At 30.5% G+C, this 20,070-nt stretch overlaps 1 protein-coding gene across 1 annotated transcript in view; it reads left to right on the forward strand.

Annotated features, from left to right (window-relative positions):
* The window catches only part of LOC148276862 (circadian clock-controlled protein daywake-like), a 29,109-nt gene extending 12,189 nt beyond the window's left edge, over positions 1-16,920 (forward strand). Inside the window, exons 2-6 of the mRNA XM_088233636.1 lie at positions 8,183-8,325; positions 13,409-13,503; positions 15,276-15,409; positions 16,257-16,409; positions 16,643-16,920. Of these exons, the coding sequence (XP_088089762.1) occupies positions 8,183-8,325; positions 13,409-13,503; positions 15,276-15,409; positions 16,257-16,409; positions 16,643-16,797 (680 nt within the window). The 3' untranslated portion in view covers positions 16,798-16,920. The remainder of the gene's footprint in view (positions 1-8,182; positions 8,326-13,408; positions 13,504-15,275; positions 15,410-16,256; positions 16,410-16,642) is intronic.
* The last annotated feature ends 3,150 nt before the right edge of the window (positions 16,921-20,070 follow it).

Here is a 20,070-nt window from a genome sequence, read left to right on the forward strand (position 1 = left end):
CACGATAAGAAATGATAAATTTAAAGAATTTTTTGAACCCAAGTAAAAACCGCATTCTATTTCAATTAACATATTACAGATGAAGAACGTTTAAGAAAAGGTAATATAGAAATCTAGGCATCTACAGGGCTTATGACCTGTCAATGGCTGGTTTCAGTGGCCACTTTACACACTGTGTAACATTCACCATTCTGTCCATATTTGAACATCTATATTCCTTCAATTCTTTCATTTGTTCTCTGTTTGTGAAGTTAAAGAGCTGAAACCTTTATTTATGCGGGTGAGATTCATCTAATTAAATTATTTCACCTACATACTAGGCAACGCCTGAAAATGTTATTTTTTCAATTCCTATACTTCTTCATGGACCAGGTGGATTTATCAACAATATTTTGAGTTTGTCCAAATTTTTGTAGACACGGACTGGATTCAACTCCCTAGGGAGCTGTTTATATTTACATATAACAACAGAGATGAAGAACATTTAAGAGACGGTGATATGGAAATCTAGGCATCTACAGGGCTTATGACCTGTTAATGACTGGTTTAAGTGGCCACTTTATACACTGTGTAACATTCACCACTCTGCCCATATTTGAACACCTTCAATTCTTTCATCTGTTGATGTTTGTGATAAATCTTTGTTTGTGATAAAAATTTGTTGATAAATCCACCTGGTTCATGAAGAAGTATAGAAGTTGAAAAAATAACATTCGTTGCCTAGTATGTAGGTGAAATAATTCAATTAGATGAATCTCACCCGCATAAATAAAGGTTTCAGCGCTTTAACTTCACAAACATCAATAGATGAAAGAATTGAAGGAATATAGATGTTCAAATATGAGCAGAATGGTGAATGTTACACATAGTGTAAAGTGGCTATAATAATATATTTCGAAGAAGAATCTTCGAGAGTTATCAATGGCCCCTGTGAGAGAAAACAAACATTGCCGTAGTCGCTATAATAGGGAGCAATATAAAATCTTCGGAGCACTCGATGTGCTCCATCAACTACATCTTGACCATATAATTGGAATGGAGAGCGACGACTACATAAAACGCCTAACTTTCTCGGTACCACGAGGACGACAAAGACCAGGAAGGCCCAAAAAGCGATGGATGGTCTGCATCAGTGCGGATACGACAAGGTTAATAATTAGGAACTGAAGAGGAAGGGCAGGAGACAAGCAAGAGTGGAGGAGACTCTTGGATACAGTCAAGGCCCATCCAGGGCTGTCAAGCTTATGATGATAATGAGAGACACCTCGAACGAACTCATTTATTTAGAATACAAACAGATGGACAAGTTATACTACTCAGAGAAATAAAAAGAAAATTCTTGGACTGAAATGGGGTCCCCGTGTCAAGCATATCTATCGGCAGACAAAAATACTTCCTTTTGCCACTGCATGACATAACCAATACTATTTTGAATATCATAAACTTTTCTGCTCACACAAATTTAAAATACACATTTGGTCATGATATTCGCAACCACAATACTCGAATCTTCATGTGTCTAAGTTTCACTTAACAAAGTTCGGCAGAAGGTCTCTGGAAAATATTGGCCATTCCGAATTTAATAAACTGCCAGATGAGCTTAAACACAAAAAAGTCGAATTGAAAATCAAGAATTGTCGCAATGAAAAAATATTACTTAAATCTTTTTGATAGTGATAGTAATTAATGTAATTTACATAGATGGTGTAAAGTACGGTGTTTTATGTTTCGTATACAATGTTTTCTTACTATTTCGGAAATATTAACTATGTGTGAAATTATGTATTGTCACAAAAATATTTTTTTTTATGTACGGTCCCAAATGAGTTTTTTTAATAACTCCTGGGAGTATAATATGAACTTTTTGTATTATATGTTTTATGAAAAATTAAAAAAAAATGGGAATGCGTAGTAAAGCCTGCCATCCATTTAAATGTATTAACTTAAGTTCAACAAAATAAATCGAATATTTAAATAATAAAAAATAAAATAATAAATAATTAAACCAATATTTATATTTAAAACAAAATAATAATAATATCCCCTAAACAAGAAGAAATAAGAATTAACGAAGGAAAGGGGTGTAAAATTGCAATGGACAAAACGCTTTTTCTCCCTTATTCGGAATCAAGTTTGTTAGAATGAAAATGCATTTTAAATACCTACGAAAAAATTGCGCACCTGTTGATTGACAAATTCACTAAAACGATAATCATGTAGATATAATACTGTTTTTTTTTCCTTTAACACGATTCTAAGTATTAAATTTGCATACGGAAAAGAACTAAACAGTATAATAACATAGGATGATATGGATCTAATAATTAGTATGCTGAACATGTACGTATGTATTTTATAAAGAAGCCTTTATGCAAACATGGTATAATATTATAAAATCTAACCTTCCAACATCTAATGAGTTATATGACATTACGATGTGTTCATTGTTCGCGGACGTATTCAATTTTGCTAGCAATCATGTGTCATGTTTTTACGTATAATAAACAATGATGTATCTTATTGAATCAATAGATGAAAAACTTGCCTTTTCACAAGTGGATTCACTGAAACTAATTGTTATTTGAATTAGACGATTTTGCACTTCAGCGCTTTGGCAAAAAAATCTACTTAACACTTTGAGCACTGGTCGAATACACATAGAATTTACCCTGTGCCCGGCCCATTTTTGTGAAATTTCATGCTTCGTGGAGGGTTTCTTAAAAGTGTCATAATTATAAAAATACTGAGTTAAAACAATTGAAACTTCTCAGATTTATTTGAAATAATTAAATAAGTCATTTTTGTATGATAGTTTTGCCAACATTGGCCTTTATGGAGAACTACATTGCGCATTGCAATATTCGCACATATACAGGGCCTCACTCCTTTTTTGTGCTTTGTATGCCGGAGCCGTGTAAACACGTGATTATATAACCATGCGTTGTGTCCTGGTCCCGTGTTTACACGTGGTTTACAAAATTTATAAAATTAATAATTAACATATAAGTGACCGACCAACAGGATTTTCGGCCAAAACCGAAGCCGAATTTCGGCTTCTGTTCTAGTTTCAGAAGAAACAGACAAAAAGGGACGAAATGTCACTTCAAAATGCCAGAAACTAGGTGTTTCTATTGTAAAACTTTACGATTTCGTTAAAATAAGTGTAAAATATAATACACTTATTTGTTTATAAATTTGTATAAACCAATTATTTGTTTAAGTTACACTTCGACCGGTTTCGAGGTTACTACCTCATCGTCAGGAATTTAACTAACTTATAATTACACGTACATACTTTCCATTCTATGATACATCGGCTTACTTCAATACCACTAAATAAAAATAATTTTGACTTAGAATTAAATACTACAAAGAGTATTGCTTTCAATAATGGCTATGAACTAAATTTAATTGATAATATTTTGAATAAATAACTTAAATTAAACTATAGGAAAAAATACTTATACAGTTCCCAAAATATTTCCAATAAAAATGAGAACTGGCGTAGAATTTTGTACATTAATTCATTTTCTAATAATATAGCACAAATTTAACCTAACAATATTAGGCCAGCTTTTTATACTAATAATAACATAGGTAAAATATTAACAAATTGTAAATATAAGGATGATAAATTGAATCATTCGGGAATTTATAAATTAAATTGTTTAAATTACCCAAATTTCTATATTGGAAAAGCTTCACGTAAATTTAAAGTGAGAATCAAAGAACATATAAGATGTTTGAGTGATAATAATTTTTCAGAATTCGCAAATCATCTTATATCCGAAAACAATGAATTTAATCAAGAAACGTGTGTAGAAATTTTGCATGTCAATAAAAATGGTTTTCGTTTAGATAATTTAGAACGATTAGAAATTAGTAAAGCCATTAATCAAAAACTTCAAATAATAAATAATCAATTAAATTTAACTTCGAGTCCTCTTTTAAAACTGTTCCCGTTATGATTTATTTTATCTTCTTTCTCTCTCTTCTTTCAATTTTCTGTCTCTTTCATACAATATTTTATTATATAAATAGCAACGCGTGTAATTATGAGTAAGTTAAATTCCTGGCGATGAGGTAGTAACCTCGAAACCGGTCGAAGTGTAATTTTTTAAAAAAAAAGTGGTTTATACAAATTTATAAACAAATAAGTGTAAAATGTCATACCACAAAGTGAAAAATGTTTTTGATAACAATAATATAAAATAAAATACACAATGAAATAAAAGGCGTACATTTAATAAGAATTTGTTTAATTTTTAGCGCTTTTTGGTTTATACATATATCTTGTACATATACTTATATGAAACAATTCTTCGATGGACGCTATAATTTAACTTATATAAGGAAATTTTAGAACTAAAAACTCAAATCTTAAATAGAAAGATCATATTAGTGATCTTAGTTAAACGTATTAGAAAATGTACGAGTATGTACATATTTATTAGGTAAAGGAATATTTAAAAAATCAATAATTTGGAAATAGCTTATTACTCAATTGTACAATCTTAGTTACAATATGGTATTGTTAGACAGAACACGCAGGCTTGAGAAAAAACACATTTAATTTTTGTGTTCTCACCGGGAATTGAACCCGGAACCTTCCATACGTGAGTCAAGTGCCTTAACTACTACACCACAGAGGCCACCGATTTTTTAATTTTTTTTTTATTTTATTTATTGGAGATATCAACAGTAATACATGTAATAAAAATATAACAAATAACATATACAGAGAATAAAACCAATGACAGATATCCACAGAAATACATTAAATACACGTACAATACATACTAGTGTGTTTGTGTAAGTGAGTGAGAGGGTGGGTGTGTGGGTGTTAAATTGGAAAGAGGGTGTCAGGTATCGAAAATATAAATATATATAAAATATTAAGAATTAGAGATAAAATTTAATAAAATAAAATAAAACTTTATTATTGAAACTAAGTATGAGACAAAAAAGTTTGTTTTAAGACGCGCATTTTAAATGTTATTTTTTTACAATCAAATGGATCAATAAGGGGAAAGTTCAAATTATATTCACTAGCAAAACGTATAAGTGGAGAGTTCTGGGCATAGTTCGTACGAACTGCTGGCACATGAAATAGAGAGCTCGACGTGTGACGGGTGCGGTAGCCGGGGACATTTAATGATAACTCCGACAAAAGAGCCGGACTATCAAGGCGTCCACTGAGTATGTCATGAAGCACCCCCATGTCCAACAGTAGACGGCGATCTTCTAAAGTAAGCAAGTGGTGTTTTTTGCAGGAAGACATATAATTGAGATCGGTATACCTGCATCTCCAGTTAAGATGTCTAAGAAATGTCCATTGAATTTTCTCAAACTTTTCTTTATGTGTGACATAATTTAAGTATTCAAAAGTATTTTCAAGCTTTTCCTGGTAGGTATTGATAAAAATAAATGGCCTAAAAACCTAGAATAACATCTGTAATAATTTTTTAATCATAGAATCATTATTAGGTACAAAAAAATAAATTTTAGAGATAACATTAAATAAAATATAATCAAACTTAAACCATTATCATAATTATAATGCTCTCTTCAGGTTTCGTGTTATTCATATAAGGAAACATGTTAGTACGTAGTATTGTTTATTATTGTTTAGACTTTGTCTCAAAAACAAAACATTAAAATAAATATATGTAAGTTGAAATAAAGCACGTTTTATCCCAAGATTTGGTTTTTTATCGTCAATTCAAAAGGTTGATTAATTATTTTCCTTCTCGAAACTAGTTTTCAATGCCTTTGTGATTAAAAGTAATCTTCTTAAGGATACGATTTCCTTATTTTCGGTTATATCCGTGTGATATTTAAAATACAAGCAGTGCTTAATACATACTTTAGTGATTTATTCAAATCGTGTTATTTCAATATTTCCCCATATTATTATTCACAAAAAAAGGTAAAAAACCTCAATAAAAAATAACATGTTTTATCGGAGTACAGAGTGAACGATGACATGATTAGGATCAGTTAAATAATAAATACATTATTACCTATGTTTATTTATTTATTTTATTTTTGCACCACAACAGGCCAGGAGGCCCAATTACAGCGGTGAATTACATCACAGAACACCCAGGCTTGAGAAAAATCACATTTAATTTTTGTGTTCTTACCGGGAATCGAACCCGGAACCTTCCGTCTGTGAGTCAAGCGTCTTGACCACTACACCACGGAGGCCGCCACAACGATTGTTGTTCGAACAATCGTATTTAGTGCTAAATACAATGATTAATCGCTCGATTTTCAATTTCGCGTAGTCGAATAAAGCTTTATTTTTTATCTACGGCTAACGAAGATTCGCCAGTAACATACGAAGTCGAATATCAAAAGCGGTAACATTCTAACTATAATCCATGCTCCATACATGATAAATTTTAGTAGTATGCACTATGCAGTTGATTGCATTTTTTTACAATAATGAGCACGAATTGGAAAAAGATCGAAGTTTTTTTATAAACGTAGTTAATGTAACGCTTACTCTGCCTGATAGTTTTCTATTAAATCATGTCATGAGAAAACTTGCGCAATTTTTTTTATTGATATTAGAAAATGGCACGTCATCGAAACAGCTTTTAAAAATTAGTAAAACTATTGAATTTATCCATTAAACTCAACAGTTCTCATAAATCTTTTAGTAAAGCCTATTTTGCTAAAAAACTAAGTAAAACAGAATTTAGCAGTTAAGACTGAATCTAATGTAATTTGTCTAATATGAAAAAGACTGGTCATCTTTGTAGAAAAGGTCCCAATATAAGATGCATGGAAGAATGCGGCTCTCACTAAAATATTTTGTTTGTTTATTTATGAACCTATTTGGAAACCTTTTTTACATTAAAAATACCTTAAACTGTTTTGAATTTGGACAGTTTTTTTGACAGAACTAAACGCTACGTAAAAATCTTTTGTAGAAGTGGCGCTGGAGTCTTAGTGATTGGTCGACTGGTCGTTCATGCTTTCTAAAATGTTTTTTTTCTAACTCCGCTAAAGAAAAGAACGACATACTGCCAGATATTAAAAATTTTAATAGTGACGGTGCTGAACATGCTATCAGCCAAGCAAAGAATAAATTAAATGGACTCGTATTAACATTCAACTTAAAAATAAAAATTTTACCCAAATAAATGTTCAGCAACATTCAACGAAATTCATTGCTTTCCTACGAGGGGAGGAAAATGTTTCAGACTCCCAAAAATAAAAGTCAAGGCAACTAGCTCATTTATACCAAAGTAGACTCACGATATTTAATGAGTGGCCAAAACAGATTAGGGATGCTGGGTCCATCGCATAGTTTTGTGGGATGGCGATGGTTTTCGCTAAAAACAAATATTTGTATAGCATTTAGATAGAGTCTGAATTAATAATATATTTTTCTTATACGGGTTTTCTGGGCGATACCGTGAAACTTCAGAAGACTTTTTTTTTTGCAAAATCGCATTTTTTAATTTAAAAAAATGAGATCAAAAACACTTTCAATCAACAAAGCGGATAATGGAAGCGATTGGGTGGGGTTGGGGTTTGTGGAAGGGATGCAAGTCTGAAATATAAAGGATTTCCTCTATTTTTAAATTACAATAAAAAAAAATCCTAAAAAAAAAAATTTAAAAAAATAAAATTAAAGGAATTTATTAAAAGTTTACCATGAAGAATGTTCCTCCGAGTTTCATAGTCTGGCCCCGAAACACCGTGTATATGGAATACTTTATGAAGGAATATTTAATTTTTGTACAACTATCTGTATTAATATTTATTTATTTGACACTTTATATACATATACAAGATTTATACATATAAGGGCGGGCAAATTGCCTTAAGGTAATTTCTTCCTACCAACCGAAACCGTTCAGTTTGAGAAAATTATAAATACATGAGAAAATTATAAACACATTAGTATTATTATATTAATTAATACTATTGACGTCACGCTTTTTTCGGTTTCAAACAATTTTTCTTTGACGAAAACTCATGTTAAATCTTTTGCAAGAAAATACTCATTGGAAGGTGAAAGCGCTAATTGGTTAAATAAATAAGCGAAAATTTTCCAAGCATTTTATTTCATAATGTTTTACCTAATTTACATGCTGTGTTAGTACTATGTTGATGTCGATTTTTATTAATAAATATATTAATTCTTCCTATGGTATTGTTTCAGCCGATTATATTCACGTTTGCAAGCGGGACCAAGATACGATTAGCGAGTGTGTTCGAGATTCAATAGAATTCCTTAGACCGCGACTTGCCAAAGGAATCCCAGAATTGAAAGTCCCTGGAATCGAGCCTTTGGTGATCCCTGAAGTAAATATGAGTTTTAAATTACTAGTAATATGTTTACATCATTTAATTGACCGAAATAACAAGTATTCAACGAAAACAAAATAAAATAATAAAACTAATTGAATCGATCCATGTTAAAGTCGCACAAGTTGATAGAATTTGAAAAAATCGATAAAAACTGCCTTAAAATTTTTTTCAAGGAACTTGTTATATTTTTAATTTTTTATTTTTATTTATTTATTTAACTTTTTGTACATAATGTTATTTGTACATTGGTGGGGTTATTGCCAAATGGAAATTTCTACCAACCAACCAATAAAATAAAAGTTTTATTTTTATAATTCAAGTTACAGAACATATTCAATAGGAAAAAAATATTAAAAAGCTTAAGATATATAAAAATAGAAATAAACGTAATAATTAAGTAATAAAGAAATAAACGAAAGAGGAAAGGAGGCGAGATTTTGAAGAGAAAGCATATAGATTTGGGTTAACTAATGAATTGATATAGTGGTTGATATTTAACCCAAAGAAAATTTGTTGATAATGATCCTTAAGATAAAAATAACTTTGTTTAATTTACTTACATATAACTTTGAATTATCTATCCTTACCTCTGTTCTGTATAAATACATTTAACTTTTTAACAAAGATACCAGTCTCGAAGATGTCGCGAAAGCGATGAAACCGGTCACTGGATATTCCAAATTTGTGGATTAAAGAATCACTCGTGTTTTATTTATATAATAAATTACAATGAACTTCCATCAAGAATTTTCACTTACAAACTTAAATGTTTTAAAATAAACCTAATTATTAACGAAGTTCTTATAAGGTTACATCATTTTGCAAAAAAGGTTAGAGATGGACAACTAGATCAATGATAGAATAAAAAAATGATTCATTTGATGTTGTTCATGAAAAAGGTATAAATGTCTAATTTTTTGGAGATTAAACATACTATCTATAGTTGGCCTTTTTTATATCAATTTTTGGAAACAGAGCTTCATGTTTGCATGAAAAAACTGATAAAGTTGATTTGACCGGTACATGATCAGTAATCAGTTTTTTCCATCGCTATTTACATTAGTTTGGCAGCTGTCATTTTAATCAAGCAAATTTTTTTGGACTATTGGTTAGCAGAATTCCGTTTTAACTTTCTCGTCGGATTTTCCTATTTGTCCATCTTGAAATGACTTAAATATACCGCAGCGTGTCACGAAAATCTATCGTTTTGCCAGGACTCTCGTAAAGTATTGCCACTAAATAAAACGTTCTATTCTAATTCCATATAAAAAGGGAACTTGTCAATGGACTAGTCTTCTTTTAACATAGAACTTAAATTACTGTAACAATTTTTTACATTCAACAAATTACAACAGGGATAGAGAATACCTTAAATAAGGGAATATGGAAGTCTAGGCATTTACAGGGCTTATGACCTGTCATTGGCTGGTTTAAGTGGCCACTTTACACACCGTGTAACATTCAGCATTTTGCCTATGTTTGAACATCCAAATTTCTTCAATTCTTCCATTTGTTGATTTTGAACTAACTAGTCCGAGAAGAAGTTTAAAACTTGAAAAATTGTTTTCAGGCGTTGCCTAGTATGTGAAATAATTCAGTCAGATGAATCTCTTCACAACAATAAAGGTTTCAGCTCTTTAACTTCACTAAAATCAACAAATGGAAGAATTGAAGAAATTTGTATGGTCAAACATAGGCAAAATTGTGAATGTTACACAGTGTGTAAAGTGGCCACTCTAACCAGCCAATGACAAGACATAAGCCATGTTAATGCCTAGACTTCCAAATTCTATTATTTAAGGTATTCTCCATCCCTGTTGTAATTTGTTAATCTTAATGACTCCCGAAGGGGTGAAATTCAGTCTTTTGTCTACGAACATTTGGACAAACTTAAATATTGTAATTTTCTATAAGTTTTGGGTTAGATTAGAGCCTTGTTGTAAGATATTGAATCAGGATTAAAAAGTACGTATTTTTTTTAATAATCTTAGATAAAAATGTTGATATCACCAAAAGTGTGACTTTGACCTTTTAACGTGAATTGATTCCATTGTAAACTATTCCTATGTGACCCCTAAGACTGCACTGTATAAAAAACACGCCAATTTGAGACGGTTAAAAATGCACACACAATTGCATCGGGAAACATACAAGACAATGACGTAACAGCAACCAAAAACGCTGACGTAAACGAATATCACTCCATACACAACAATATTTCTACATTGAAAAAGCTTATACAATGGACTTAAACACAACAATGACGTATCTGTAGGGCTTTTAGTCTCGACACAAATTTGAGTCTAGAGACTACGACAATACACGGAGACCAAGAGACTTTTCTATGCTAACGATAATTCGTATGAAAGAATACTGTATGTAGTAAATAAATCCGTTCATAGCATACTTTAATGAAATGTTTTGTTCAAATGATTACAAAACATACCGATCAACTATCCCTATATGACCAAATATAGATCGCAATCAGGAGCGAACCGTGTAAAGAAGAACTTAAATTACATGCATTATTATTATTATTATAAATCAAATTTCTCTTTTGAAATTTGTATAACTACTAAAATCGCTTTAATGAAATTTTATCGACTTCTCTTGGTTTAAAATCTTCTCTTTATATTGCTTTTTCAAATTTTAAAGATTACTTGTTATTCCTTCTTTATTTTTTCTTTTTTCTCTGCTGCATTGGCATGTTTTTATACTTTTAAACTACTTTTAATTACTTATATTATATATATTAATAAAATCAATATATTGCTGCTCTTACTATAATGTGTCATAAATTTTGAAGATGTTTTTTAAATTGACTTAAATTTATTGTCTTATATTTCACTTAAAGATTCTTCTCATCATTTCTTTGAATCCCTTCAAATATGTATGTCTATATTTATGTTTTTCCTTTTTTTTTTAAATGTTATCACTATTTTATTTTATTTTTACAGCTTAGCATGTTTTTCATTCTTTATTTTAATTCTTAATTTTTAATTACTCTTACAAATTTTCTTCATTTTTAGTATTATTTCCATTTGTAAATAGTCACAACTAACTACAAACTTTAAATATATTTTTTTCACTTAAATATTAATTTTTAAACAACTTTCATTTATGTTTTTCTTTTTCCTTCTCTTTTTTATACTTTCATAATTAACCTTACATATAATTGGTTTATAATATGGAAACTTCACTGGTCCATTAGAGTTAAGTCTAACTGTGTAAAATATTAAACTTTGTAACTGTACTGTATGTTTCCTAAATAAAAGAAAATAAAAATAAATAAATAATGGTAAACTGCGCATAATTGCTTCTAACAAATGGAAATAATATTAAAAATGAAGAAAATTTGTAAGAGTAATTAAAAATTAAGAATTGAAATAAAGAATGAAAAACATGCTTAGATGTAAAAATAAAATAGTGATAACATTTAAAAAAAAAAAGAAATACATAAATATACACATACATATTTTAAGGGATTCATAGAAATGATGAGAAGAATCTTTAAGTAAAATATAAGACAATAAATTTAAGTCAATTTAAAAAACATCTCCAAAATTAATGACACATTATAGCAAGATCAGCAAAATATATTATATTTGACTAACCATAAAAATGTTTTACTGTATCTTTAATTTCAGAAAAAAATATAATAATTACTTTTTCTTTTAAATAATTTCCACCGTTTGTATTTTCATCCTAATTTTAATATGAATATTGATAAAGTGCGCCCAGCGCCGGCGGTGAGCCAAAAAACTAGCCGATTATTCCAGCTCATTTTTTTATACAAATAAGTATACTATATTTTAAATGTCCTACCTCAGTGCGGGTTTTTTCTCCTCGATCAAACTTGCAGATTACACAAATTATTTGAAGATTCTTAATTTGGAAAACAGTATTTCAAATATTATTTCTTAATGGCTATTTTTCTTTGAGATAGTACTTTTGACATAAGACCACAATTACGTTCGTGCGTCATATTGCAAGACATATGGCGCTCGACGCGGCCGTTTTAGCACTATAAATTTTTGGAACAATTCGGCCAGTTGACATTTCAATTGAATACCCAATATCGACTGAATTCATATTGTTTTTTTTAATTTATTTTTTTAATGACTTATGTATTAAAGTAATGGATAATATATATATATATATATAATATAACATATCACGAAGTTACGTCGTTTGAGTTGATTTCATGGATGAGAGTTGTTGTATCACACAGAACCACAAAAAAATATCAATTTTTGGTATACATTTTATTATGTACCTTCTACTCGTATGTAGGTACAAATATATGAAAAAAAAATTATAGCGTACCTCTAAATAAAATCACCATTCGCCACTGATCGCAATTGCCTACCTAAAACAACGTAAGTGAAAAATCTTAAATCAACAACTAGTAGCGAGTGAAGTCGGCTAGCAACCAGCAGCCATTATGCTCCAGAGAAAATATGTGCAGCTTTTAAATACATTCGAGCAGTGTCACTGATCCAGCCTCAGTCTCATTAAAACATGGTAATTTTGACCTGGCGAGTGTGTTTTTCGCTTTAGATTCTGAGTGATACCTGGGCTAACATTGCGATTGTAAAGTTCTATTTACATTATTATATTATTGTTTAAAAAATATATAATACTAAATAAAATAAAGTTGTTTTATAAATTAAATTATTGACAGGCGCAGTGGCGCAATTGGTTAGACGGCCAACTGTGAAACTGGCGTAGCGATTCCCGCCAGTTGCATGAGAAAAATTAGGTCTGGGTGTGGTAGTATATTTTTCATTTTTTTCTTCCATACGCCTGCTGACAAGCCTCTAAATAGAGCGGGTTATTCCTTGAAAAAAAAATGTAAATAATATATTATTCTCATCGTTATATTTTTGATTAATTTGTAAATTAAATTACGTAGTAGCAACGTGTTATCTTCCCTACAGAGATTATTTTAGAATAGTAGAATCGTGAGAGCCTCGATATTGACAATTTTGAATCTCAAATCTTGAATGGAAGTCCTGACTACCTGACTACTCAAAAAATTATATTGGATACTGATTAACAGATTTTTTTCTTCTAGCTGTTGGTCGATCAAGGAAATGTTGTCCAATTCAAGGCAGTAGGAAGAGATGTCAAAGTTTACGGAGCTGGAAATTTCAAGCTGAAGAAAATCGAGTAAGTATTTTGTAAATAAATTTACATCAAATCAATAGTTACATATTTAAAGAAAGGAGGAACTTCAGCCCTACGGGAAATTGGCTACATAAAATGTTTTGCAAAAATTATGGCATTAAATTTTTCGGCAAAGTTTCTTGAAAATGTATGAAAAAAATTTTGAATTTTTTTAAAATAAAAACGCACTCTTTTGAACGACGTCACTAGTTAATGTGAACCAACCAATGATATGAGAGATAATAATAATGTTTGGAAAATTTATATAGCGCCTTTTTTGTGAAAATCACCTCAAGGGCGCTGTACAATAAATAAATATCCTAATACGTCTTGCAGCTACAGAGCGCATGGACGGTTGGGATTCTAGTTCCTCATCTCCAATTATGATATATATGAGCTAGATAACAAAACGTCTTGCAGCTACAGAGCGCATGGACAATAAGAAATCTAGCCCCTTTTTACATTTTTATTTTTAAATTTTTTATTGTACAATGAAGTTTAGAGTTTAAGTGATATTTTGAAAACGAAATAAAAAGCAAATTTATAAAATTAGAATTTAGATAACAACAAGTCTTGCAGCTACTGAGCGCATGGACGGTTGAAATTCTAGACCCCATTTACTAAATTTAGATATTTGATAGTTGATAACATTTACATAATATGATAGCTAACATCACAAAAAGTCTTGTAGCTTCAAAACGCATCGACAAATGGAATTTCAACAACATAAGAATGATTTTAAAAAGTTAATAATAAAAAATAATTTTAAGAAACGCAATAATAAGCAAAGAACTAGTAAGTATGGCAATTGAGTGAACATGTAACAGCACAAAAAGTAAAATATAAAATATAAAAAAAGATGTGAAGGATATCCGGTTTGCTTACCGTCAACGAAACAATCGGGAGAACTGACTGAACTCTGACGTCACACACGGAGTTATTTAAAAAATACAACACTTTTAAAAATCAAAGCTCTGATAATTCGATATGTCTATAAAATAAAAAGTAAAAAATTTATCTTAGTTTTAGTCGATAAATAAATATATGAAAAAATTTCAAGCACTACTAAACTTTCTCATTGACTAACTTATTTGACAGCTTACATCACGAAATAAAAATTATCAAAGACCACACTTAATTTAAGTGGAAGTTAAACATATTTATCTATCAACCACCTGGTTATTTTTTATAATAGTATTTGAATATTTCATTTAATTTTTTTTTATTACATGCTTCATGTACATGTATTGTACATTTTTTGGGTTAGTGATTAACAACTTTATTTTATATTATTTATCAATCATATCAACGTGTTAAATAAATTGATGTATTTATAAATGTTGTATTATATAACATTTAAATACATAATAACATTTGGATTGCGCTTTAGTTCGTTTCGTTTTTTTATTAGTACTTTTCGCCTCATATGTATTTTTTATACTTAAAAAATGTATCTGTTAATACAAATTTCAATATGTTTAATTTTATGTTTTTTTTTGCTTCACGCACAAGACGAATTCAAAATATTGGTATTTACATAAATGACAATTAAAAATATGAAAAAAAAACAATTATTTTGTGATTTAGGCCAGTTGCACCAAAAAGATTTCAATTTGAATTATTGTTGCGTTTTCGTCAAACCGTTTTGTCACCGCGTACAACAGTGTAAAGGCTGTCTGAAGATCATCAATGAAAACTTAAGGTCGCGAATACTAGCTACCTTGTTGCTCTATTCTATCTGTGTTTGATAATTTATGATTATTTTTGGTTTTCAGTGTTGACCTTGACCGGTTAGAGGTCAGAGCGACAATTTTCCTGCCGCGTCTGCAGTTTGACGGAAAATATGATCTTGATGGAAGACTCCTGGTGGTGCCTCTTCACGGGAAAGGAGACATCAGGGCGAATGCTAGTAAGTAATGTGGCAATTTCTGTGTCCAGGCCAATGAAAAATTCAATTCTGTTTTTTTTATATTTATTTATTTAGCAGGCGTTTATTTCGTAGAGCTTCATATTGAAATCACAATACTAATTTGAGTCTACTAATTTCGTTTATTTTCGACAATTATCAAACGAATGTGAAGATTAATCAGACTGCAGAGGTTCTTATATACAGTTGTACAAGTATATTTACTTAAGTTATATTTGAACGCATAATGCCGGCGTGTACAATAATCACAATGAGGGAAAAACAGGCTAAGAGTGCGCACTTAACAAACGTTTTATTTTAATAAATTTTGGAACGAAAAAACCTACAAATAATCATATGAAAATACAGCATTTTCGGAAACAAAATAATATTTTGTTATTAGGTGAACAATACTAAAAGTAAAATAAAATAAAAATATCTATCCATTTGTACTAGATAAGAGTACGCACAATCATTTCTTCATACAAAATCATTCATTTCTTCACGCTATTAATAAAATGTTAATTTTTTTGTACACGTATTACGATTAAATAATTCAAAACCAATGTAGTTAGTGCACTCATAGTGCCACTATGGTTTACATCTTAAATTTGATCCAATCCACTCCCGGTGGCTCATATTTCTTTGCAAAGAGAGCAACGGAGGACTTGTCTCGTTTTATCACCTGAACTTATTAGTTTCCCATCAGTTTTGATTTCATCTCTTCTTTTTTTTATTTTGGTCTCAATTTGTCTGCCCTTACTGTCCGAATCACAGAATTCTTAGACCATTTCCATCTTTATAAAATTTTGTTCCGATGAATTTTCTAACGCTATAATTTTCAATCCAGCCAGGTGTCTTGCTGAACTGCTTCTCAAAGCCAAGATAGAAGAGAAGAATGGAGAAGAATACTTAAGGTTCACGTCCGTCAACGTGGCCATTATTGACATTCAAGATTTCTCCGTCAGTATCACTAACCTCTTCAATGGAGACGTTCAATTTGGTAATTATCAATCACTCATTTATTTTTATTAAGAAAACAACAGCTATTACAACAAATACAGTATTTACATACAACCCAAAATTTTAACGCCAATTGAACGCAGTTACGCAGAAGGCACCCAGTCATATTTTCCTAGCATTGAGTTCTAAAATTGATGAAAATATTCACACAAATTTTCGTCGTTCTCCGTATTATTATTAATTACAACAAATAATTGTAATTTATTTTTTTAGGGGACATTGCGAATCAGATAGTGAACCAAAATAAAGCTGAATTCCTTAGAGCAGCTAAGCCGTACATCGAAAGGACAGCAGCCAATTTGTTCAAGAAAATTTCCAACAGGATTGTCGTTGGTTTTAAACTGAATGACATCATCCCCTTGCCCTAGGATTGAAACTGAACCAACTACTCAAAAGGAAAATACTTTAATGTTTCTGTAATATCATGTGATAAATGTTACAACTATTCCTGTACTATCTAAGCTTAATAATAAACATACTTTAAAAACGTGGTTTCTTTTTGCATTTTTTACACTTGTAAATATATTATTAAAACTTTGATAAAACTCATTTAAAGTGAAAAAAATAATTATTAAAAAAAAATATTGCGTGTATTGCGGACTTGAATAAAGTCTGACTGTTTCTGTTCGACGTCCCTCAACTTTAATTCATACGGCACCCAATTTCTTAGGTTTTGAACCATTTGTAATGCTTTTAAACATTTAGCAACTGTTGTGTAATCAACTTCTAATGATTCTGCAAGTTTGTTTTGCGTCTGAAATGGGTCATCATCGGGTAATGCTTCCAATTCTTCGTCTCAAAACTTTTTGGTGCGCCAGAGTCAAAATCATTTAAAAGTAACTTGGATCAACGACAATGAAGGCGTTAATGTGGCAAACCCCATATCTGTAAATGCTTCTCTAATTGTTAACATTTTCTCATATTTAAACATGTTCCAATTGAATTCTATACTTAACTGCTCAAACTATTGCCTTGATCTAATCTTTAGCAATAATTCTAATTCTACTGTCATTGAATCCATTGATCCATTATTACCAGTCGATAAACATCACCCTCCACTTTCTGGAGATATTTGCCATTCATTTTTTAATAACTTACTCAAACCTAATGACTCATTATATCTTAAATTTAAAGATGGTGATTATGCTGGCCTCAGTCAATATCTTTCAGAAATTGATTGGAACAGTATTCTAAGCAATTCTCATATAAATGATGCAGTCATCTTATTTAATGATAAAGTCGCAATTGGGATGGAACAATTTATCCCAAAAGGAAATTTTGTTCAACCTAAGTTTCCAAAATGGTTTAGCTCTGATTTAAAGACTCTGATTTTGAAAAAGAAAAGGATCCACAAACTTTATAAACAAACTGGGAATCTCAAATTTTATCAACAATTTTCTCAACTAAGAGAACTTGCGAAGTCTGAATCATCCAATTGTTATAGATCATACATCAATGAAACTGAAACAATGTTGTCCATAAATCCCAAAAAGTTTTGGAGTTTTGTTTCTAATAAGCGTTTCAATAACGATCTGCCAATAAGTATGTTTCTTAAAGATAAACACGCATCTAATGGTACCGACATAGCTAATCTTTTTGCAACGCATTTTTCTTCAGTATATGTTAATAATTCTTCCAATGTTAATTCCTTATTTAGCTATACTAATACTGTAGACCTGAATAATTGTGAAGTGTCAGCTGAGGATGTCAGAATCGCTCTAAGTAAACTTGGTAATGGTAAATGTATTGGTCCAGATGGTATTCCTGAAATACTACTATCAAATTGTAAATCTAGTCTTGCCAAGCCTCTGTCTTTACTGTTTAATATGTCTTTAACAACGAGTGTATTTCCTGATATTTGGAAAATTTCTATAATAAGACCGATATTCAAATCTGGTGATAAATCTAACGTAACTAACTATAGACCCATTTCAATGATATCTCCTGTACCTAAACTATTCGAATCAATTATTACAAAAAAAATAACACCTATATTTAAAAATGTGCTGATTGAGGAGCAGCATGGATTTAGGACAGCCAAATCAACGACGACCAATTTGCTTTCTTTTACTGATACTATTTTTACAGCGTTCGAGAATAATCTTCAAGCTGATGTACTGTATACAGACTTCTCCAAGGCCTTTGACAAAGTTGATCACAACATTTTATGTGCTAAACTCCGTGCTGTAGGCATTAGAGATCCCTTTTTATCGTTTTTAAAATCCTACCTCTCACATAGAAAACAAAGTGTAAAAATCAATAACTTCATATCAAATAGCTTCTTAGTAACTTCTGGTGTACCACAGGGTGCCCACTTGGCCCCTCTTCTATTTAATCTGTTTGTTAATGATGCTGCTAATGTTTTTTCTTTTACAAAATTCTGGCTTTTTGCTGACGATAACAAGATACTTAAGCTAATTAAAAATATTGATGACTGTGTCAGACTCCAAGAAGACATAAATGCATTTCATACTTGGTGCAAAACTAATAACATGGAACTTAACATCGATAAATGCAAAATTATTTCATACCATAAATGTAAACATCCTTTTATTTTTGATTATAAACTTAATGGCCAAGTTCTTTCGATTGTCACCTCTATAAGAGATCTTGGAGTGATCCTAGATAATAAACTAACTTTTCTGGAACACTTTGATAATATAGTAAACAGATCCTTAAAAATTTTAGGCTTTATTAATAGAACTACGTCTGATTTCCAAAGTATGCTTACACTTAAAACACTTTATTGCTCTTTAGTTCGCCCTATTCTTGAATATGCATCTGTAATCTGGTCCCCTCATTATGCTGTTCATATCAAGCGCCTTGAATCAGTTCAACATCGTTTTATAAGAAAAATTGCATGGAAGATGGGATTGGAAAGAGGAGACTATTCATATTCTGATATGGAGAGGTTTTTAAGCATATCAAGTCTTGAAAAACGCAGATGCATTGCAGATATAATCTGCCTGTATAAAATTATGAACTGTCTCATTGATGCCCCTGAAATTTTGCAAAAGATTCTTTTTAACGTTCCCACCCGTAGACTAAGAAATAATGAAATGCTTTTCCTCGGTCACTACAGGACCAATTATGGTGCACAGTCGCCTTTGCCCAGAATGATCAGGCGGGTGAACGATCATCAAGATCTTGATTATTATGGTGTAAGGATGTCTTTCTTTACAAATCAGCTAAAGAATCTGTATAGTTAGCCTATGCTTTTTACTTAATCTAAAAAATCTATCATCTGTCTTTGCTGCTTATTTCTGTTCCTTATATTTTTTTATTCCTTTGTAAAAATTTCTTTTAATTGTAATGTTTATAATGGACTTTGTCCGTAAATAAATAAATAAATAAATAAATAAATAAATAAATCATTTGTTTTAAAGCGTCAAAATCAATATCTGCATGTTGTTTCCGACAGAGCATGGTCGCCGTAAGTCTCCACGAGAATTGTATGTGCTTCAGATGCACAAAATAGAGAAGATTCATGAGCGATTTTTGTGATGAATTTTTTTTTTTTTTTTAATTATTATTGAATTTCCCACAAAGACATGGCTTGTTCGTGGCTATACAAGAAACGTTTGTGAATTTTTTGCTCCTTTAATAAATTTACAGGTATAATGATTGTGTTTAATAAAAGA

The sequence above is a fragment of the Micrasema longulum genome, unplaced genomic scaffold, assembly GCF_059751315.1.
Source record: "Micrasema longulum isolate JH-2025_06_02 unplaced genomic scaffold, ASM5975131v1 h1tg001135l, whole genome shotgun sequence".
NCBI lineage: Eukaryota > Metazoa > Arthropoda > Insecta > Trichoptera > Brachycentridae > Micrasema > Micrasema longulum.